The sequence below is a fragment of the Lissotriton helveticus genome, chromosome 9 (genome assembly GCF_964261635.1).
Source record: "Lissotriton helveticus chromosome 9, aLisHel1.1, whole genome shotgun sequence".
Taxonomy (NCBI): Eukaryota; Metazoa; Chordata; class Amphibia; order Caudata; family Salamandridae; genus Lissotriton; species Lissotriton helveticus.
The window spans coordinates 1,166,903,069-1,166,918,220 of record NC_136070.1 but is presented as its reverse complement, the minus strand read 5'-3'; the positions used below and the strand labels follow the sequence as shown (position 1 = coordinate 1,166,918,220).

The 15,152-nt window shown below is 38.5% G+C and overlaps 1 protein-coding gene across 1 annotated transcript in view; it reads right to left on the bottom strand.

Annotated features, from left to right (window-relative positions):
• The window catches only part of WNT7A (Wnt family member 7A), a 146,079-nt gene that overhangs the window by 48,671 nt on the left and 82,256 nt on the right, over window positions 1–15,152 (bottom strand). The window contains exon 3 of the mRNA XM_078661628.1: window positions 13,981–14,252. Within this exon, the coding sequence (XP_078517754.1) occupies window positions 13,981–14,252 (272 nt within the window). The remainder of the gene's footprint in view (window positions 1–13,980; window positions 14,253–15,152) is intronic.

Sequence of the window (15,152 nt, the reverse complement as noted above, 5' to 3'; positions counted from 1 at the left end):
TTTCTAGAAAAACAGGCATTTGAGGTGAGGAGGTACATTGTGTCGCTGGTGTTGTAGGGTGCTCTATACTGGAGCTGCTCTCCACCTAAGCTTGAGAACTACCTAGAGTTTTTTGCTTCTTTTTATACACATATATATGTGTACCTTTGTCATTATATCCATGTCTAAGTCGGTCAATAAATCAATAACTTATAAGAAATTGAGTGTATGCTTATGGGTTTATTTTCCTATAATAACACATTTACACTATGGGTTTGTTTTCCTATAATAACACATATCTGTCACAATGAGTAAACATGAATATAGCAATTGTATCTAAAGGTGCTTCACTAGTGAAATATTGGGGGACAGAAATCAATTACAAAAGAAAAAAAGTAAAAAAACATAATAAAAATTAAGATAAAAGAACCTTCATTTACATCAAAAAAGGCAATCCTGAGTTTGTAAAAATGTATCCATGCCTGTACATATGAGACTTTACCTAATAACATTTTATATCTCCAGGTTTTTTCCATTTTCGTATCATGTTAAAATCTCTATGTATGTTTACTTCTTATGTGTGGTCATGTATCTACATATATATTTTCCTCACACTGCAGAGAAAAAAAGTTAACTAATTTCCTCAAACCTCATTAAATCCCCGGTCTATGACTCCTCCTAGTCCTCTTCCCAAATATCCCTACCTCCACTCTGACTCATCCCAAACCTCTTCTAGCCATCCTTTATCCTATTCATCCAACTAACAGGCTTTCTTACTCATCCTAAAACTCGTTTACTACTATGAACTCCCAAATAATCCTTTCTAAATTCTTCCCTCCTCTACAATCCTTTATCCTATTCATTCAACTAACAGACTCACATGTCTACTATTCCTACCATTCCTAATAACAATTTATGTTTCCCTCTACTAATTCACCACTAACCCAGGGTTCCAAAGTAGTATGCTACTTGCCGAAAAGAACTTCAACACCTCGTCAGGGGTAGTAAGCGCTATAATAATACAATACAATTACAACTATAATTCATGCCCAGCAACTGGTTGCGATACCTTCAGATCATCAGGGAGCAACCATATCTCCCAAAAGCAACATTTCACTGGTAAGGCCTGCCAGTGGCATTCCACAGGGAGGTTTCTACAAATTGGATTTGAAAATGTGTTGCTTATTTAACATCGCTAGATCAAGGCTCTTCCTAATCCAGCAGGAGAACATCCACGTAGTCTTAGAAGTCAAAGCTTCCCAGAACCGATGCATTAGATCAAAACCGTGTTGTTGCCCAGCCCAAGAAACACCTTGGGAAGAAAGCAATCCTCAAAAGCAACTGAGGATCAATACTTAAACTCTACATTGCTATTTCACACGGTCGCGAATTTCAAATACATACACGAAGACTGTCCTGCTTGTACAATTCCAGAAGCACCTTCTCCTCAAAATCAACCAAGTTTTTCTTTTACCCAACACTACCATAGACCAAGAAAAATAAGACATACCACTGAAGATATAAAATTGATGAGCCAAAAAACTGCAACAGTTTAATCTCTTAATCGACAGATGGCTAGCTTTTCCCTGCAGCAACATTTTGCAATGTCATAGGCGAAAAATAATTCCACAATAAAATTATGGAAAATGCAACAAATCATGATTACAGACAGCACAAAAATGAAGTTTCCATGACACCTGTGACAGGAAGACAGCCGGGGATGTGTCACGTGGCATGACATAATCTCATGATGATGTGATGCGTGTTTCCAACAAGGTGTTTCAACAGAGAAGTGAGATGGGCGAGGAAGATAGCACAGGGCTGGAATGCTCAGGCAAACCTCCCTCTACACTAACAGCAGAAAAGTGCTTCTGCAGCTTAGCGTGCCTTCGGTTACTGGTAATGTCTGCCCAGAATGGCCGCCAACTAGCCCTGTTTGCTTCTTGTGAACAATCTGTCAAACTGGGGAAATAGCAGGGACGCGTTATCTTGGAAAAGGTGTGATGGATAGTCAGCCTACTCTTAAGATCAAAGATACAGATATAAAAGAGAACTCATGTGGGCCGTTGAACATCATTACAATTTACACCACATTGTAGATTAAAAGAAAATCAGGATACAAGAAAGAATATCAACACCTCCTCTTCAGTTTTTAGAGCGTGTACCGTCACAAATCACCCATAACTTACTAGACCTGACAAGACTGAAAAAACTTTTGTCTGAATGTAATGCTTCAGACATTTCAGCACTATTTCTGTTGAGATTTTCAGAGTGGCTTTAACTTTGTAAGTCACGGAGGTTGTTTATTATCTTCAGAAGCAGATATTAATCCCAGTCATTGTATTTGCTAAGTAGTTAGGAACCATATCTGAGAAATATTGCACTAGTAAAACAAATGGCCAGATCTATTTGTAACATTTATTCAGAACTTGCATTAGGGCATACATGAGAATGATTTCACATTATTATTGATGCTTTTGCATAAAGGAAAGTAGAAACATACATTCGCTTCACTTTTTAAATGTTAAATTTGGGACTAAATTTGACACAAGATCATTTGCTTGATTTTAGTTGCATACGTAGAAAACATCATACAAAACCAGTTTGCACTAGTTTTCAGTTTTTTAATAAAGGAATACAATTTGGTTAGGATGTTTTTCTAACATTTCAGAAAGTCAGTTTGTATTGCACAAGCAGCAAAATGGTATAAATGGCTTTGTATTATTTTTGACCCGTTGCAAAGTTTCTATGATATGGAGGGCCATATTACTGAAGTATCGCACAAATGCGAAAGTAGAGCAAGTCCATTTATAAAGAGCAATAGCTCCTAGGTCTGTAATCAGGAATATGGATGGCTAACAATGGTCTAAGGTCCTTATTTGGGGTCCGCTGACACAAGAGACTGGTTTGCAAACTTCGGAGACTCTCTCAGGGTGCACTAATACCGCTGTGACATTTACTCAGTTTTTTTATTCTTTCATTTGTTTTTGGGGTCCCTTTGGGACTCTCTCCCCCAAAATGGACCTGGGGGTAAGGGTATACATTATGTGCATTTTAACATTTTTGTCACAGGACGTGGAAACTGTACCCTGTGTTCTGTAATTGCAGCTGCCGCAGAAAATAAGCACAGCCTTCAGATCCGCAGACCAGAAATGGACGACGATAGAAAAAAGTTCCCTCATCCAATACAGTGCTTATCTTTACCAAAAGAGAAGTACTTCACCAAACCAAAATGAAATGTGACTCAAAGGAATATGCCCATGGCTACAACGTTCTTTAAGACATACTACAGGGAAAATAGGCAAAAAAGTATCGGGATTACAATCGTTTAAAATGAAGTATATTTATAAAATTATACTCAAACAGAAATGTTTCCAACCACTCATTAGTAACCTTTACACAATAAATGTTTGCCATTATTCCCTAAGACTAACAAAAGCAACATGTCTAGAATGGAACAATATAGAAATAATCCTTGTATTTTATCTCCATTATAAAGACTCAGCATAATAGCGCTGGGTATAGCATGACTGACGTTTCATATGGCAGAAGCTTTGAAAAACCCACTTTTATAAATGGGATCTAATATTGAATCCAGTCATTCAATTTGGAAAAGACTATTGCAAGCATATTCTGACGCCTACTACCTGAAAGAGACCGCCACTGAGCTCGGTTAGTTTTAAACACACTATGGGGCTAATTAGAATGTCAGTCGTAAAGCCTTCGACTACTGTTATCCAGAAGAGAAGACCATTGCTGCAGTGGGCTCCTGTCTCTAGCACCAACATCTAAATATGGCGGGCAGAGCGCCGTCAGCTAAACAGAGTACTTGGGACCACTGCTGCGGTGGGACGGAGGTAATACCGCCAAGATCTAAATCAGGCCCTATGTCTTTTGAACTGCAGATGGCAAAAGTCTCCATGTCAGTTTAATGGTGGTTCCTGCTGGTAATGGAGCATTTTGGTCCTTGTTCCAAAGAACTTTGGGCCAGATGTAGGAGGCCATTTACCGACCGGTAACGGCCGATTTCGGCCGTTACTGACCGGTAAAGGGGTATTTGTGATGTAGGGGGCCAATTTTACTGATTCGGTAAATTTACCGAATCGGTAAATTTACCGAATCGGTAAAATACAGAATCGGTATTTCAAATACCGATTTCACCTACATCTCCCACCTTCTATTTTACCGTTTCATAAATACCGAATCGGTAAAATTCGGTATTTATGAGTCGGTAAAATGGAATTACCTACATCTGGCCCCTTGTGTGTAGTGCATAGACTTTTAAATCTGATCCTGTATTCCACTGATAAGTGATGGAGTTAATTTTAGGGGTCTGGCGTAAAATTGCTTCTAGTAGATTAGTAGATGGCAAGTCTTGTTCTCTGATTGTCAATTCCTTGAGACTAGTCAATGTGTTTTAGGGCAGGTTTATGTATACTATATGAAAGTAGTCTAGCCGGGACCTTTTCTTATGACTTGGCAAACTCCACACTATATTGTTAAGTGGAAAAACTTTGTCACAAAATCGTAGTTGAAAACAGACTCTTTACACCAATGCATTCATTTGAATGCAAATGACTGAAAACTGGGAAGCAAATATTAATCTGTTGCTTCACATTTTAAGCTAGGATTGGGAATGTTCCAATTGCTGCAGGCCTTGGCGATGAGCATGTGTCCATTTCTTTTCCAGATAATAGTAGAATTCCAACCTTGACGCCACCATTAAGGAATAGAAAGCTTTCCCTCATTAAATGAATACTGGGTTTATACTATCTCTAGTTCTGAATTTTTTTCAGCTTATTTTTTTAAACACATTATTTTCGCATGCATCTAAAACTCTAGGTGGGTTTGTGAGATAGAATGAGTAAATTAACATACACACACAAACACTCCTGAATGTATCAAAGCGAAAGAAAATTTCAAGCTGTCAGTAACTTTCCACAAAATTCTCTGCTCTAGGATACAGTGGACTCTATCCTGAACAGTTCAACTTGATTTCCTAGGAATTAATTAATCCTGTCTACGTCAGTGCCTTTTGTTTCAACCCACTCATTCGGGTTCTCATTTACATTTTGGCAGAATGGGAGATTTGTCATACATTTTGAGAGTTCCTGCTCTATGAAGAGGTGATTTCCTTCACTTTTCAAGTTAGGACCAGGGACAAGTGTGATTTGCATATGGTTGCTGCCTGTCTGCAATGGACTAGAATGTATTTGAGAATAATTACCAACGTGTGTAATTAAGTCAAGCATTCCACCCATCACTCTTTTACTTCTCTTGGTGTGGCATGCTTTGTGCAAGATGCATACCCAGAGATCCCTACACCAACATCTTTCCACTCCCTCAAACTTGGCCCGTCTTTTGGCATGTGGGCCACAATGTGAATTTCTTTGTCCCAGTCCCAGTCTGGTGCCTTTACTCCTGGCTCTACATAAAGCCTCATCTCCACCATGTCAAGCAAGTGGTCACTACAAAAGAAAGCTCTGTGCACAGCTAAAATAGGACTCACCCGCATGGGGTATGTCAGAAAGAAATAACCACAAGCACTGAATTTACCGCTGAGTTACACGTCACAGTGCTTGTTTAATAATTACAATATGAATGCTTTTGAATTTGAAAAAAGGAAACAATGCATCAGTTATGTAAAAACAGAACAAGAAGTGATGTGTGGCATCCTACAAGGGCAGCCCATCAGTGATTCACAAATGAATGCTCTAACGTTGTACTGCTTTCTAGTTTTCCAGGTCAAGTCATGGAGTTCTCAGCAGGTGTGGCAGGTGCATTACAGCACACCTTCTCAACTAGAGATTGCTTGAGATTTTGACAAAGCCCCATCAGTTGTTAATACTTATTCATATTTTGTATTGCTTTATTCACTGCACCCATAGAACTAACTTCACTGCGCCTGTCTCTCCTTCACTCTCAAAGTTTAACATGTTCTTAACTTGGAGATGTTTCCTCTCTTGTCTGATATGTAACTATTTCATAAGCATTTCCATTGAAACCCCATTCCCATTACCATACTGAAACTATGGGGTCAATTCACAAAAACATGTATGAGTAAGCTGGTACTCTTTTATGTATTCTTACATGCCTTTGTGAATTGACCCGAAACCACAAACCTCCTGCTAATAAAAGTACAAAAAGAGAGAACTATTTGCACTAACTCTATATGAATATTCCCTGCCTATTCCCATTTTAGATGTTATGGGGCTAATTGAGAAAGACACGTAGGAATACGTAAAAGAACATTACAGGAGTACTACTATACATACTTGAAAATGCCTTCGCGAACAGGCCCCTCTATTTTGAACACCGACATCATTATAGTTGTGATGTCATAAAACATAAGTTCTGCCTGTTTGCTCTGAAATCTTATCTGTGTTTTTGCAAGCTTGAGCACAATTTTCATTACAACGGCCAAATCTCTTGTAATTTCCAGCATTTTAACTTCTCTTTCTTACCAGAAATTTCCAAAATTATGCCATTATGGCTGCTAATGTAATGAAAGACCATCGGGCACAAATTCTATTGTAGAAGCACCAGAACAATGCGAACAAACAGCGACTGTTGTTTAAGGAATCTGCGAGTTGTATTATAATTTTTAGTACAAGTACACATTTCAAACTAAAATGTAGCGCAAAAATGCCACATTCCTACTTTATGTAATTTCACGTCATTTTTCAAAAATTTGATTTCATTTCGAAAATAGAAATGATGTGAATTGTGCACACCCAAGTATTTTTTATTTAATCTTTTTCTATCAAGCAAAGCGGCATATCAAAATGCATTTTCCTGCACTGTGTTAGTTGGATCAATCTCATTTTCAGCACAACAAATCGGTGATGGACATACTGGGAGTTCAAAGAACTCCCAGCAAATGAGGGACCTAGGCGGTCCCGGTCTACATTCTGAACTCTATTCGTTTTCGTCCATAGTCTGCAAATGCAACACTTCAAGTAGAGTCCAACAATATATTACAGGTGTAGTGCAGGAAGTGCGGTGATATGTTTATCTGCACATGATCCTCATTCTTTTACTATTACAGTAGTCTGTTGCAGCATTTTTAGTAACCGCAATGATAATATTTTTAGAACAAACACACAAAAGTCCAGAACAATAGGATCCCAGAATGTTGTGCTTGCCAATGGTTTGGTTGACTCATTGTCAAAAAACAACACCATCCATTTAGGAATGCGTGTAGACATGTCATTTATACCAACATGGTTTAGCCATTAGGTAATACAAAGTAAAGTCCGAGCTGGAGTGCTGTATTTCCTCAAACATCTTTGGCAGATGCTTAAAAGATTAGCCCGTGCAGACACCTTCAAAATAATGAATGGTTTGCCCACGCTCACAAAATTCTCTAACGTCACCCATGCAAGTAAGTGGTGGCATTCATCATGTTTTAATTTTAAGTGCAAATAGCGAATTTATTTTCCCAAAGGCAGTGGAGAGAGATGAAAGCCGCACTTGGAGTAGGCCTATGTATCCTGATTTCTGACAAGCAAAACATAGGGCGAAGCGTTGCCAAAACCATTCTTGCAGATTACAGGGTTTGTGTGTCTGAAATCCCGCTCCTAATTTTCAAGTGAGTGATTTATCACTTTTGCAGAACGCTATCTGCAGATCTTATCTCTCATTCTCTCCAGTCTGGTTTACATAACATGTACAGAGGCCATCACTTTTAAAGCTTACAAACTACACTTTGAAAACCACAAGAACGCCATAAAATCAAATTGTGAAACTATGGAGAGCAAAGGCAATAACCCCACCCCTTCCAAACAAACTTCAACACTCTCTAGAAAGTGAATCAATGAGTTACTGAATTACAACATTGATTCAGAGAAAACCTTAAACTATTTGTCATGTTTCCAATACTCGATATTTTTGAACAGCAACCAATACACGAACCTCTCCTACCAAATATCTGACCTGTATTGTTAGCCTATACCAGGTATATAATATAGTTTTCATGAATTCTCACTACAGCATGAGACCGACTTTAGGTGCAACCTGATCTGCCTGAAACGTGCGAGACTATTATCAAATAACTAGGTAAATACAACGCACAGTAATTAACATGGCTGTCAGCCATATTTTCAGTGGTTAAGAATCCATAGCTTAATGCAATAAAGGGGTTTCACTTGCACAAAGCCTGAACTGTGCAAGATGGCGGGCTTTCCCGGGATAAAAAAGCAAAATGCAATGTATTACAATGGCACTGCAAGTCAAAAATGTATTTGCGACTTAAACAATGTCAACACAGCAATACTTTATAAATTGCAGGAGACAGGGAAGGCAAAAAACCATTGCCCCCTCCCTTGTGATTCAGAAGGAAATGTATCATGTTTTGTGAGTGGTCGTGAGGTTACAAAGTATTAAAAGGTTGTGCCACAATCAATTTGAAACGTTATCAACTAAGGATGCCAGATTGCTTTGTAGATGCATTGAAAATTGAGCAGCACCATACAACTAGGGCAATTATGGGCCAGATGTAGGTCGGCAAATACCGGTCGGTAACGGCCGATTTCGGCCGTTACCGACCGGTATTTACTAATGGAGATGTAGGGACCTGAAAATATACAGAATCGGTATATTTACCGATTCGGTAAATTTACCGATTCTGTAAAATACCGAATTGGTAAATTTACCGAATCGGTAAATCCAGATGTAGGTGGCACTGAAAACAGTGCCACAGGCCATTACCGATTCGTTATTTACCATGTAATTCTATTGCATAGTAAATAACGAATACCTGTGTACATGCACATCTGTGCATGTACACCTGTGCCATGTGACACACATACATGCCCTTTGGGCATGTATGTGTGCCACATGGCACACAAGCCAAAATCAGGGGTGCAACAGGGTGTCAAAGTGACACCCTGTCACCCTTGCGAAATCGGTAATTTTACCGAATCGGTATTTACCGATTCGGTAATTGACATTGATTCCTATGGGCCTCCAGGCCCATAGGAATCAATGTCAATTACCGAATCGGTAAATACCGATTCGATAATTACCGAATCTTACAGATTCGGTAAAAATTACCGAATTTTTACCTACATCTGATTTACCGAATCTAGAATACCGAATCGGTAAAATTCGGTATTCTAGAGTCGGTAAATCAGATTTACCTACATCTGGGCCTATATTTGTAGCCTCAACCATTCCATGATGTGCTACATCACTAATCTTAGAAGCTATCACACACCAACAGATCCTTCCTCCTTTCAGTTAACTGTCCATCTAATTAATGTATGTGTTACTCTGCTGAGATCAATCTGACTACTTAGCTCAGAGGACCCAGTTAATGACATATTTTTAAAGGTTCATATTTTGCAACATTTCTTTTTATATCAATGAAACGTTTACTGTATTTAGTTAATGACTACAATTCTAAAATTCATTACAATAGCTCACCGTTTTAGTAGCAAATGATGGAAAAGTGCAACCTAATACAGACTCTTAAAAAGATCACTTTAAAAGCCAATCAAACTACATTCAGTAACGATGAATTTTTGAGTCTGATGATATTATATTTACAGTTTTTCTCTTCTGAGGTGCATACATCAATTAAACCACAACATTCAGAAATACAATTCCCCTATAATCCATGGCCCGTAATCAGCGAAATGGAAATCAAAGTTTAAAATGTTTTATTTTCTATAAAATGCTTCTAGTTCACCCAGTAATTTCTGGAAGCCAATTTTGTTTTGCCCAAGCAGTACATGGTCATTCAAATACATCAAGTATAAAGAGGAAACCAGTGCACTTCTCCAAGAATGTTAGGAAAATAAAAACAATTCATTGCACATTCCTAACACAGCCCATTTCTAATAGGGAATCATTGTGACACTTCTCCTGAACCACTAATTTGGATTTGAACACAAGTTTCTGAAAACACAGCAGCTGAAAAAGGCAAAGGGATTTTTTATGTCTAATAATGTACATTCACTGTCTCTATGAAATATTTATATGAAAAAGACACAAACTGAAAGATAGACATGTTTCAAATAATATTAACTACTGACAATTCCTTCAGGTGCATTCCAATCTATAGCTAATTGTTCATTATTCCTTTATAGTGAGCTACCAACCATATACAAATTATTCTTGGGCAGACCTAAAACATGTTGGTCAAGCCCAAACTGCTAAGCCATATTCCATCTGGAACCTTCTTATATATAATATAATATAATTTCACACTTGGTATATATAATATGTTCATTTACTGTCTCTAATTATTCCTGGGCAGACGTGAAAATGCAGTCAAGCTAACACTGCTAGGCCCCATTGCCTCTGACATGGTTCACAGGCAACCCTGTGAATGTTTCGGTCTTGGAGGACCTCTCCATTGAGGTGCAGCTTGAGTGTTTACAGTGTAGTGAGCTACCAAACTCATGTCTGGACGGACGTGTGACAATTTATGGTTTTATACTGAGAAAGGCAAAAGGCGATGGATGGAAATACTTCAGTTAATCTTAACTGTGTGCAATTGTTCTGGTTGAAGTCCATTTCACAGCTCATTGAGCTATAGGGACACAAATAGCACACAGCTAATGAGGCTCCTTGACTTTTTGCCAAAGGTGAAGTTAACAGACTGGCTGACAAGCAATTAAGGCAATGACTGTACACAACAACAATGTAAACTAACAATTATCAAATTCAAAGAAGTACTTGGTGCAATGGCCAACATACATATACACCTTATATATAAATATATATATATATATATATATACATATATATATATATATATATATATATGTATATATATATATATATATATATATATATACATTATATATATGTGTTTGTGTATGTGTATATGTGTGTGTTTATATGTGTGTTTGTATGTGTGTGTGTATATACAGTGATAGCATTTAAAAAGTTTTCAATTAAAATGCAGTTGCTCATTTAACTGCTTGTCCACATCCTTTCATTTAGCAATTCAAGAAACAAAGCATGGACCTGTTTCTAAAAAGCAAAAATGTGATGTCCATGAAGTGTAGGGAGTTTTCTCCCTCAGTGTGAGGACCATTGTTTGCATTCCCTGCACGGGTCCGCCATGCTTTTAAGGGCCCACCCAGGAAGGAAATATCAGTGATGGTCACACCACACTAAATAAGGTGGAGGTACCACCACTGTGACACAGAAACCCTGTATGGGGACATGTCAACTGTGTCTGACAGTAGAGCCACCTGAGGTTCGGGTGTCAAAAACTCAGTGGAACCCACGCCCTCGAAGTAAGGTAGGAGCTCTGGAGACCCTGCTCCACTGAACTGCAATTGACCCCTTAAGTCTGAAACTGAACTAAAGCCCTTTACTTCTCAAAAGGAAGTTTTTCAAATAATACCATCTGATCACTGGTACAGCAAGCAATTTACAGGCTTGCCTCGCCACTTATAATTTATTTTTTCCCGTCTTTACTTCCTAGACTGTTTGGAGTCAAGAGTAATTGAAGAAGATCCACGCAGAAAAAAATATTTCTGTTTCTGCGCCCTATTGTAGACATTCTTTCACAGTGGTATAAGCTGTAGTCAAGGTTATGTATGACTAAACGTTAATTATAATGCAGTGCCCTTGAGAAACCGCAACTAATCCCCAAGGTTAAATCCATTAAGAGAATATGATGAAACACCTGCCTGTAAAAGGTAAATACTTCCATAAATCATAACACCTGAATATATTTATTTACTTCAGATTTTATATAGCAATTCACATCTCAACAGTAAATAAAACATACTTTCAAATTAAGCACGAAAAACAGCCTAATGGGGAGGAGTGAAATTGCCTGGCGCATTTTAACCTAAACGTCTTAATGTCTTATAATAACAGCATGTTATTTACTTCTATATGCACGTTACTGAGTTAGTAACACTAATGTTAACACAACATTAGCTCTCCTATCATGCCCATTCGATCCATCTAAATCTCAAAACGGTATCATGCAACTGAAATAGGATGTATTCTTACAACCAGGACGTTAAAGTTTGCTGGACTTACTTATCATACAAGAGATACATTGCTTTACACTTACTATCAACTTTTAAGGGTTGCATGCACATTGTTACATTGTTTGCATGCAGGAGAAGTGTATACCTAGAACGCAAATGGCTTCCCATGTCAGGCTGTAGTTTAAGAGAGGGCAGCTCTGCTCTCTACTCAAATGTGAGCACTACTCATTTCCAGGCAATCATGGTACATTATGTAAACTTATCTTTAATGAATTTTGCATCTTTTAGCTAAATTTGATACAACATCAATTATGAATGTGGATGTTTGTACGTGTAAATGGAAGTGTATTTTGGGTTGCATATGGCACTATGTACTATGCTGCTGATATTATAAATCGTGGTGTACATGATTCCAGAGCCTTCAAGAATAGGGGATGAGTTTTACTTGAATTTTGGAAATACATTTTTCGATCAATGTAGACATACTCCATTGCTGAAGTTGTATTCCGAATAACAGAGCGAGGCAAATATATTCAGAAATGCAGCGTTTTAAAGAAATGCACATAGATGATACAAATCTAGGTGGAAGGCTCAGGTTTTGCAAGTCCCAACATAATTTCGCAAGTTGATGTGAAATGTTTTGTAATGGTTAAAAAATCTCTATCTGGAAACCAGAACAGCGCAAGGCCTCTTCAACCGCACTTCAGCCTAATCGTGATCTAAACTCTGCCTAACTTCATCTCACTTTAACCTCAATCTCACTTCAGTATCTTCCCTTAACCTCACTACAACATCAAACCCAACCTGAGCTCAACCTCACCTACAAGTTACCGCAACCTCACACCAACCTCATTTCAGCTTATGACTGTACCTTATTTCTGCCTCAGCTCAACCTCGCTGCAGCCTCACCTCAAACTCATGCCTTCATACCTTAACCTTTCTTCACTGCAACATAACATCTACTTCAATTTTATCTTCATGTTACCACAATGCAACCTCAATATCATTTCACTATCATGGTATACTCACTCTACATCTCAAACTCACACAATAGAAAATCCAACTTCTTACCTCACCATATTGTTTCACTTGTACCTCTCTTCAACAAGCTGAACCTCAACCTGAACTGTACTTCAGCATTAACCTCACTGCAACCTCACCTAGCCTCAAATTCAGCTGAACCACACACTCCTAATTTTCCTTACTTCGACCTCATCACCACAACCCAATCACTTCTCACTTCAACCCAGCATCAGCCTCAACTTACCTCAACATTACCTCAGCCCCCTCAGTTAAGCTCTACCTTGACTCAACCTCACCACTCATTGCCTCAGCCCCATCTCAAAGTCATCTTAATGCCAACTTCATCTTAACTTATACATCAATCTACCCACATGTCGAACTAACCTAATCTCACATGAAGCATTCCTCAACATCAACCTCACCTCTACAACAAATACAACCTCACTTGAACCTCACTTTAATTTCACCTCAACCAGATTTCACCTCAACTTCACCATGTCTCTATACCTGAAACTCACTTTGACCTCACATCAACATTCTTTCACCTCCATCTTCTCTCAACTTCAGATAATGCCTAAATGAATTTAATATTATCTCACCTCAGCACCACTCCAACTTTAGCTCGACCTCATCTCAACCTTACATCAGCCTCACCATAATTCACCAAACCTCAATACAAAATCCCCTCAACTTCTCTTGCAACTCAATATCATCTTACCCTCACCTCTCCCTACCTAAACAACTCACCTCAAATGTAACTTCACCTCTTCCTATTCTCACCAGCGAAGCATGCCGCCCCCACCAGCTTCACCTCAAAATTGACCTTATCTCAACCTCAGTACGTTCTCACCTCCAACCACCTCATCTCTCTCTGTATGTTCCATAATAAATTGTGTTAGAGGCTTTTGTCTTTTCATTTCCAGTGTTAAGACGCTTTTATAGATTTTTACTGTGAGTAAGCTAGTATAGTACCACACTCTTTTTACAGACAACAAGTGGAATCACAGTTACCTACCTTGCGTCCCGCCTCATTGTTGTGTAAATTCATTAGCGTCCTCGCATTCTGCTTGATCTCGCGGGCATCCACAAACACTTTTGAAAATCCTAATCCATATCTGATGTCTGCAGAGCAGCCTCCCCACTTCCATCCCTCTTCGATATGGAACTGCCCATGCTTCCTTTTGTCGCAGCCACAGTCACTCATAAGTCCCTGAGTGCAAGCAGATGTGATGGCGTGGGCGACTCCGGCAGCAATGATGGCATAGGTGAATGCCGCTTCACGACTACCTGGAAGAAAAATCTGGGTTAATATAACTTCACACCCAGCCTAACCATATTGCAATCGACAGTTCAAAACCTACCCTCCAATGGCATCTACAAACAGCTGTAAATAGTTTTGCTATTAAAGAAACCTTTAAAACAATAGTATATCCTTTATGCTCACTTGGAATCAAAATGTTAATCTCTTGAAGCATAAATGTATATCCCATATGCTGCAATCTATCCAATTTGAATTGGTTATGCTATGGAATGTTATAAGGAGATTACAATATTTAAACATGTTCTATAGAGTCACCGATTCAACATGTTCACGTACACAGAGAACACCGATTTATCACAGTGCATAGTAGAAACAGTCATTGAGCAGAACATCAACAAATCAAAATGGTCTTTTCCAAAAGGAAATGTAGTATCAGACTTTCAAATTGGTTGCTTCAGATGTTGTTGCTAACAATGTATTTCAAAGGGGCTTACTCCATGTGTTCAGAAAAAGGTAATGATTCATAAATGCTATGTTTGAAAAGTAAGGGCCTGATGTAGAGTTTGAAAGTGGGTAATTCCATCACAAGCCTAGCGTATATCTCTTACACCAAATTACAAGTGCCATTGAGTATAATGCACGGTGATCAGGGGTTATCTTGGGTGTGTAACTCCCTTACCCTGACTAGAGTGGTTGGTTCTGCCTGGCTTAGGTGCATACCCTAGCCAAACAGAAACCCAATTTCCAACAATTCCCAACCCCCATTCGCAAAGAGGAAACTTACTATACATTAAGGCCATTCATTTTTTTTACATTAAAAAAATACTTTTGTTGGAGGGTTTGTTTCTGAAATCGAAAAAATACAAACTAGTCTGCATGACATGAACGACAGCCAGCATTACTGTTTTGACAAAAATGCTTCAACC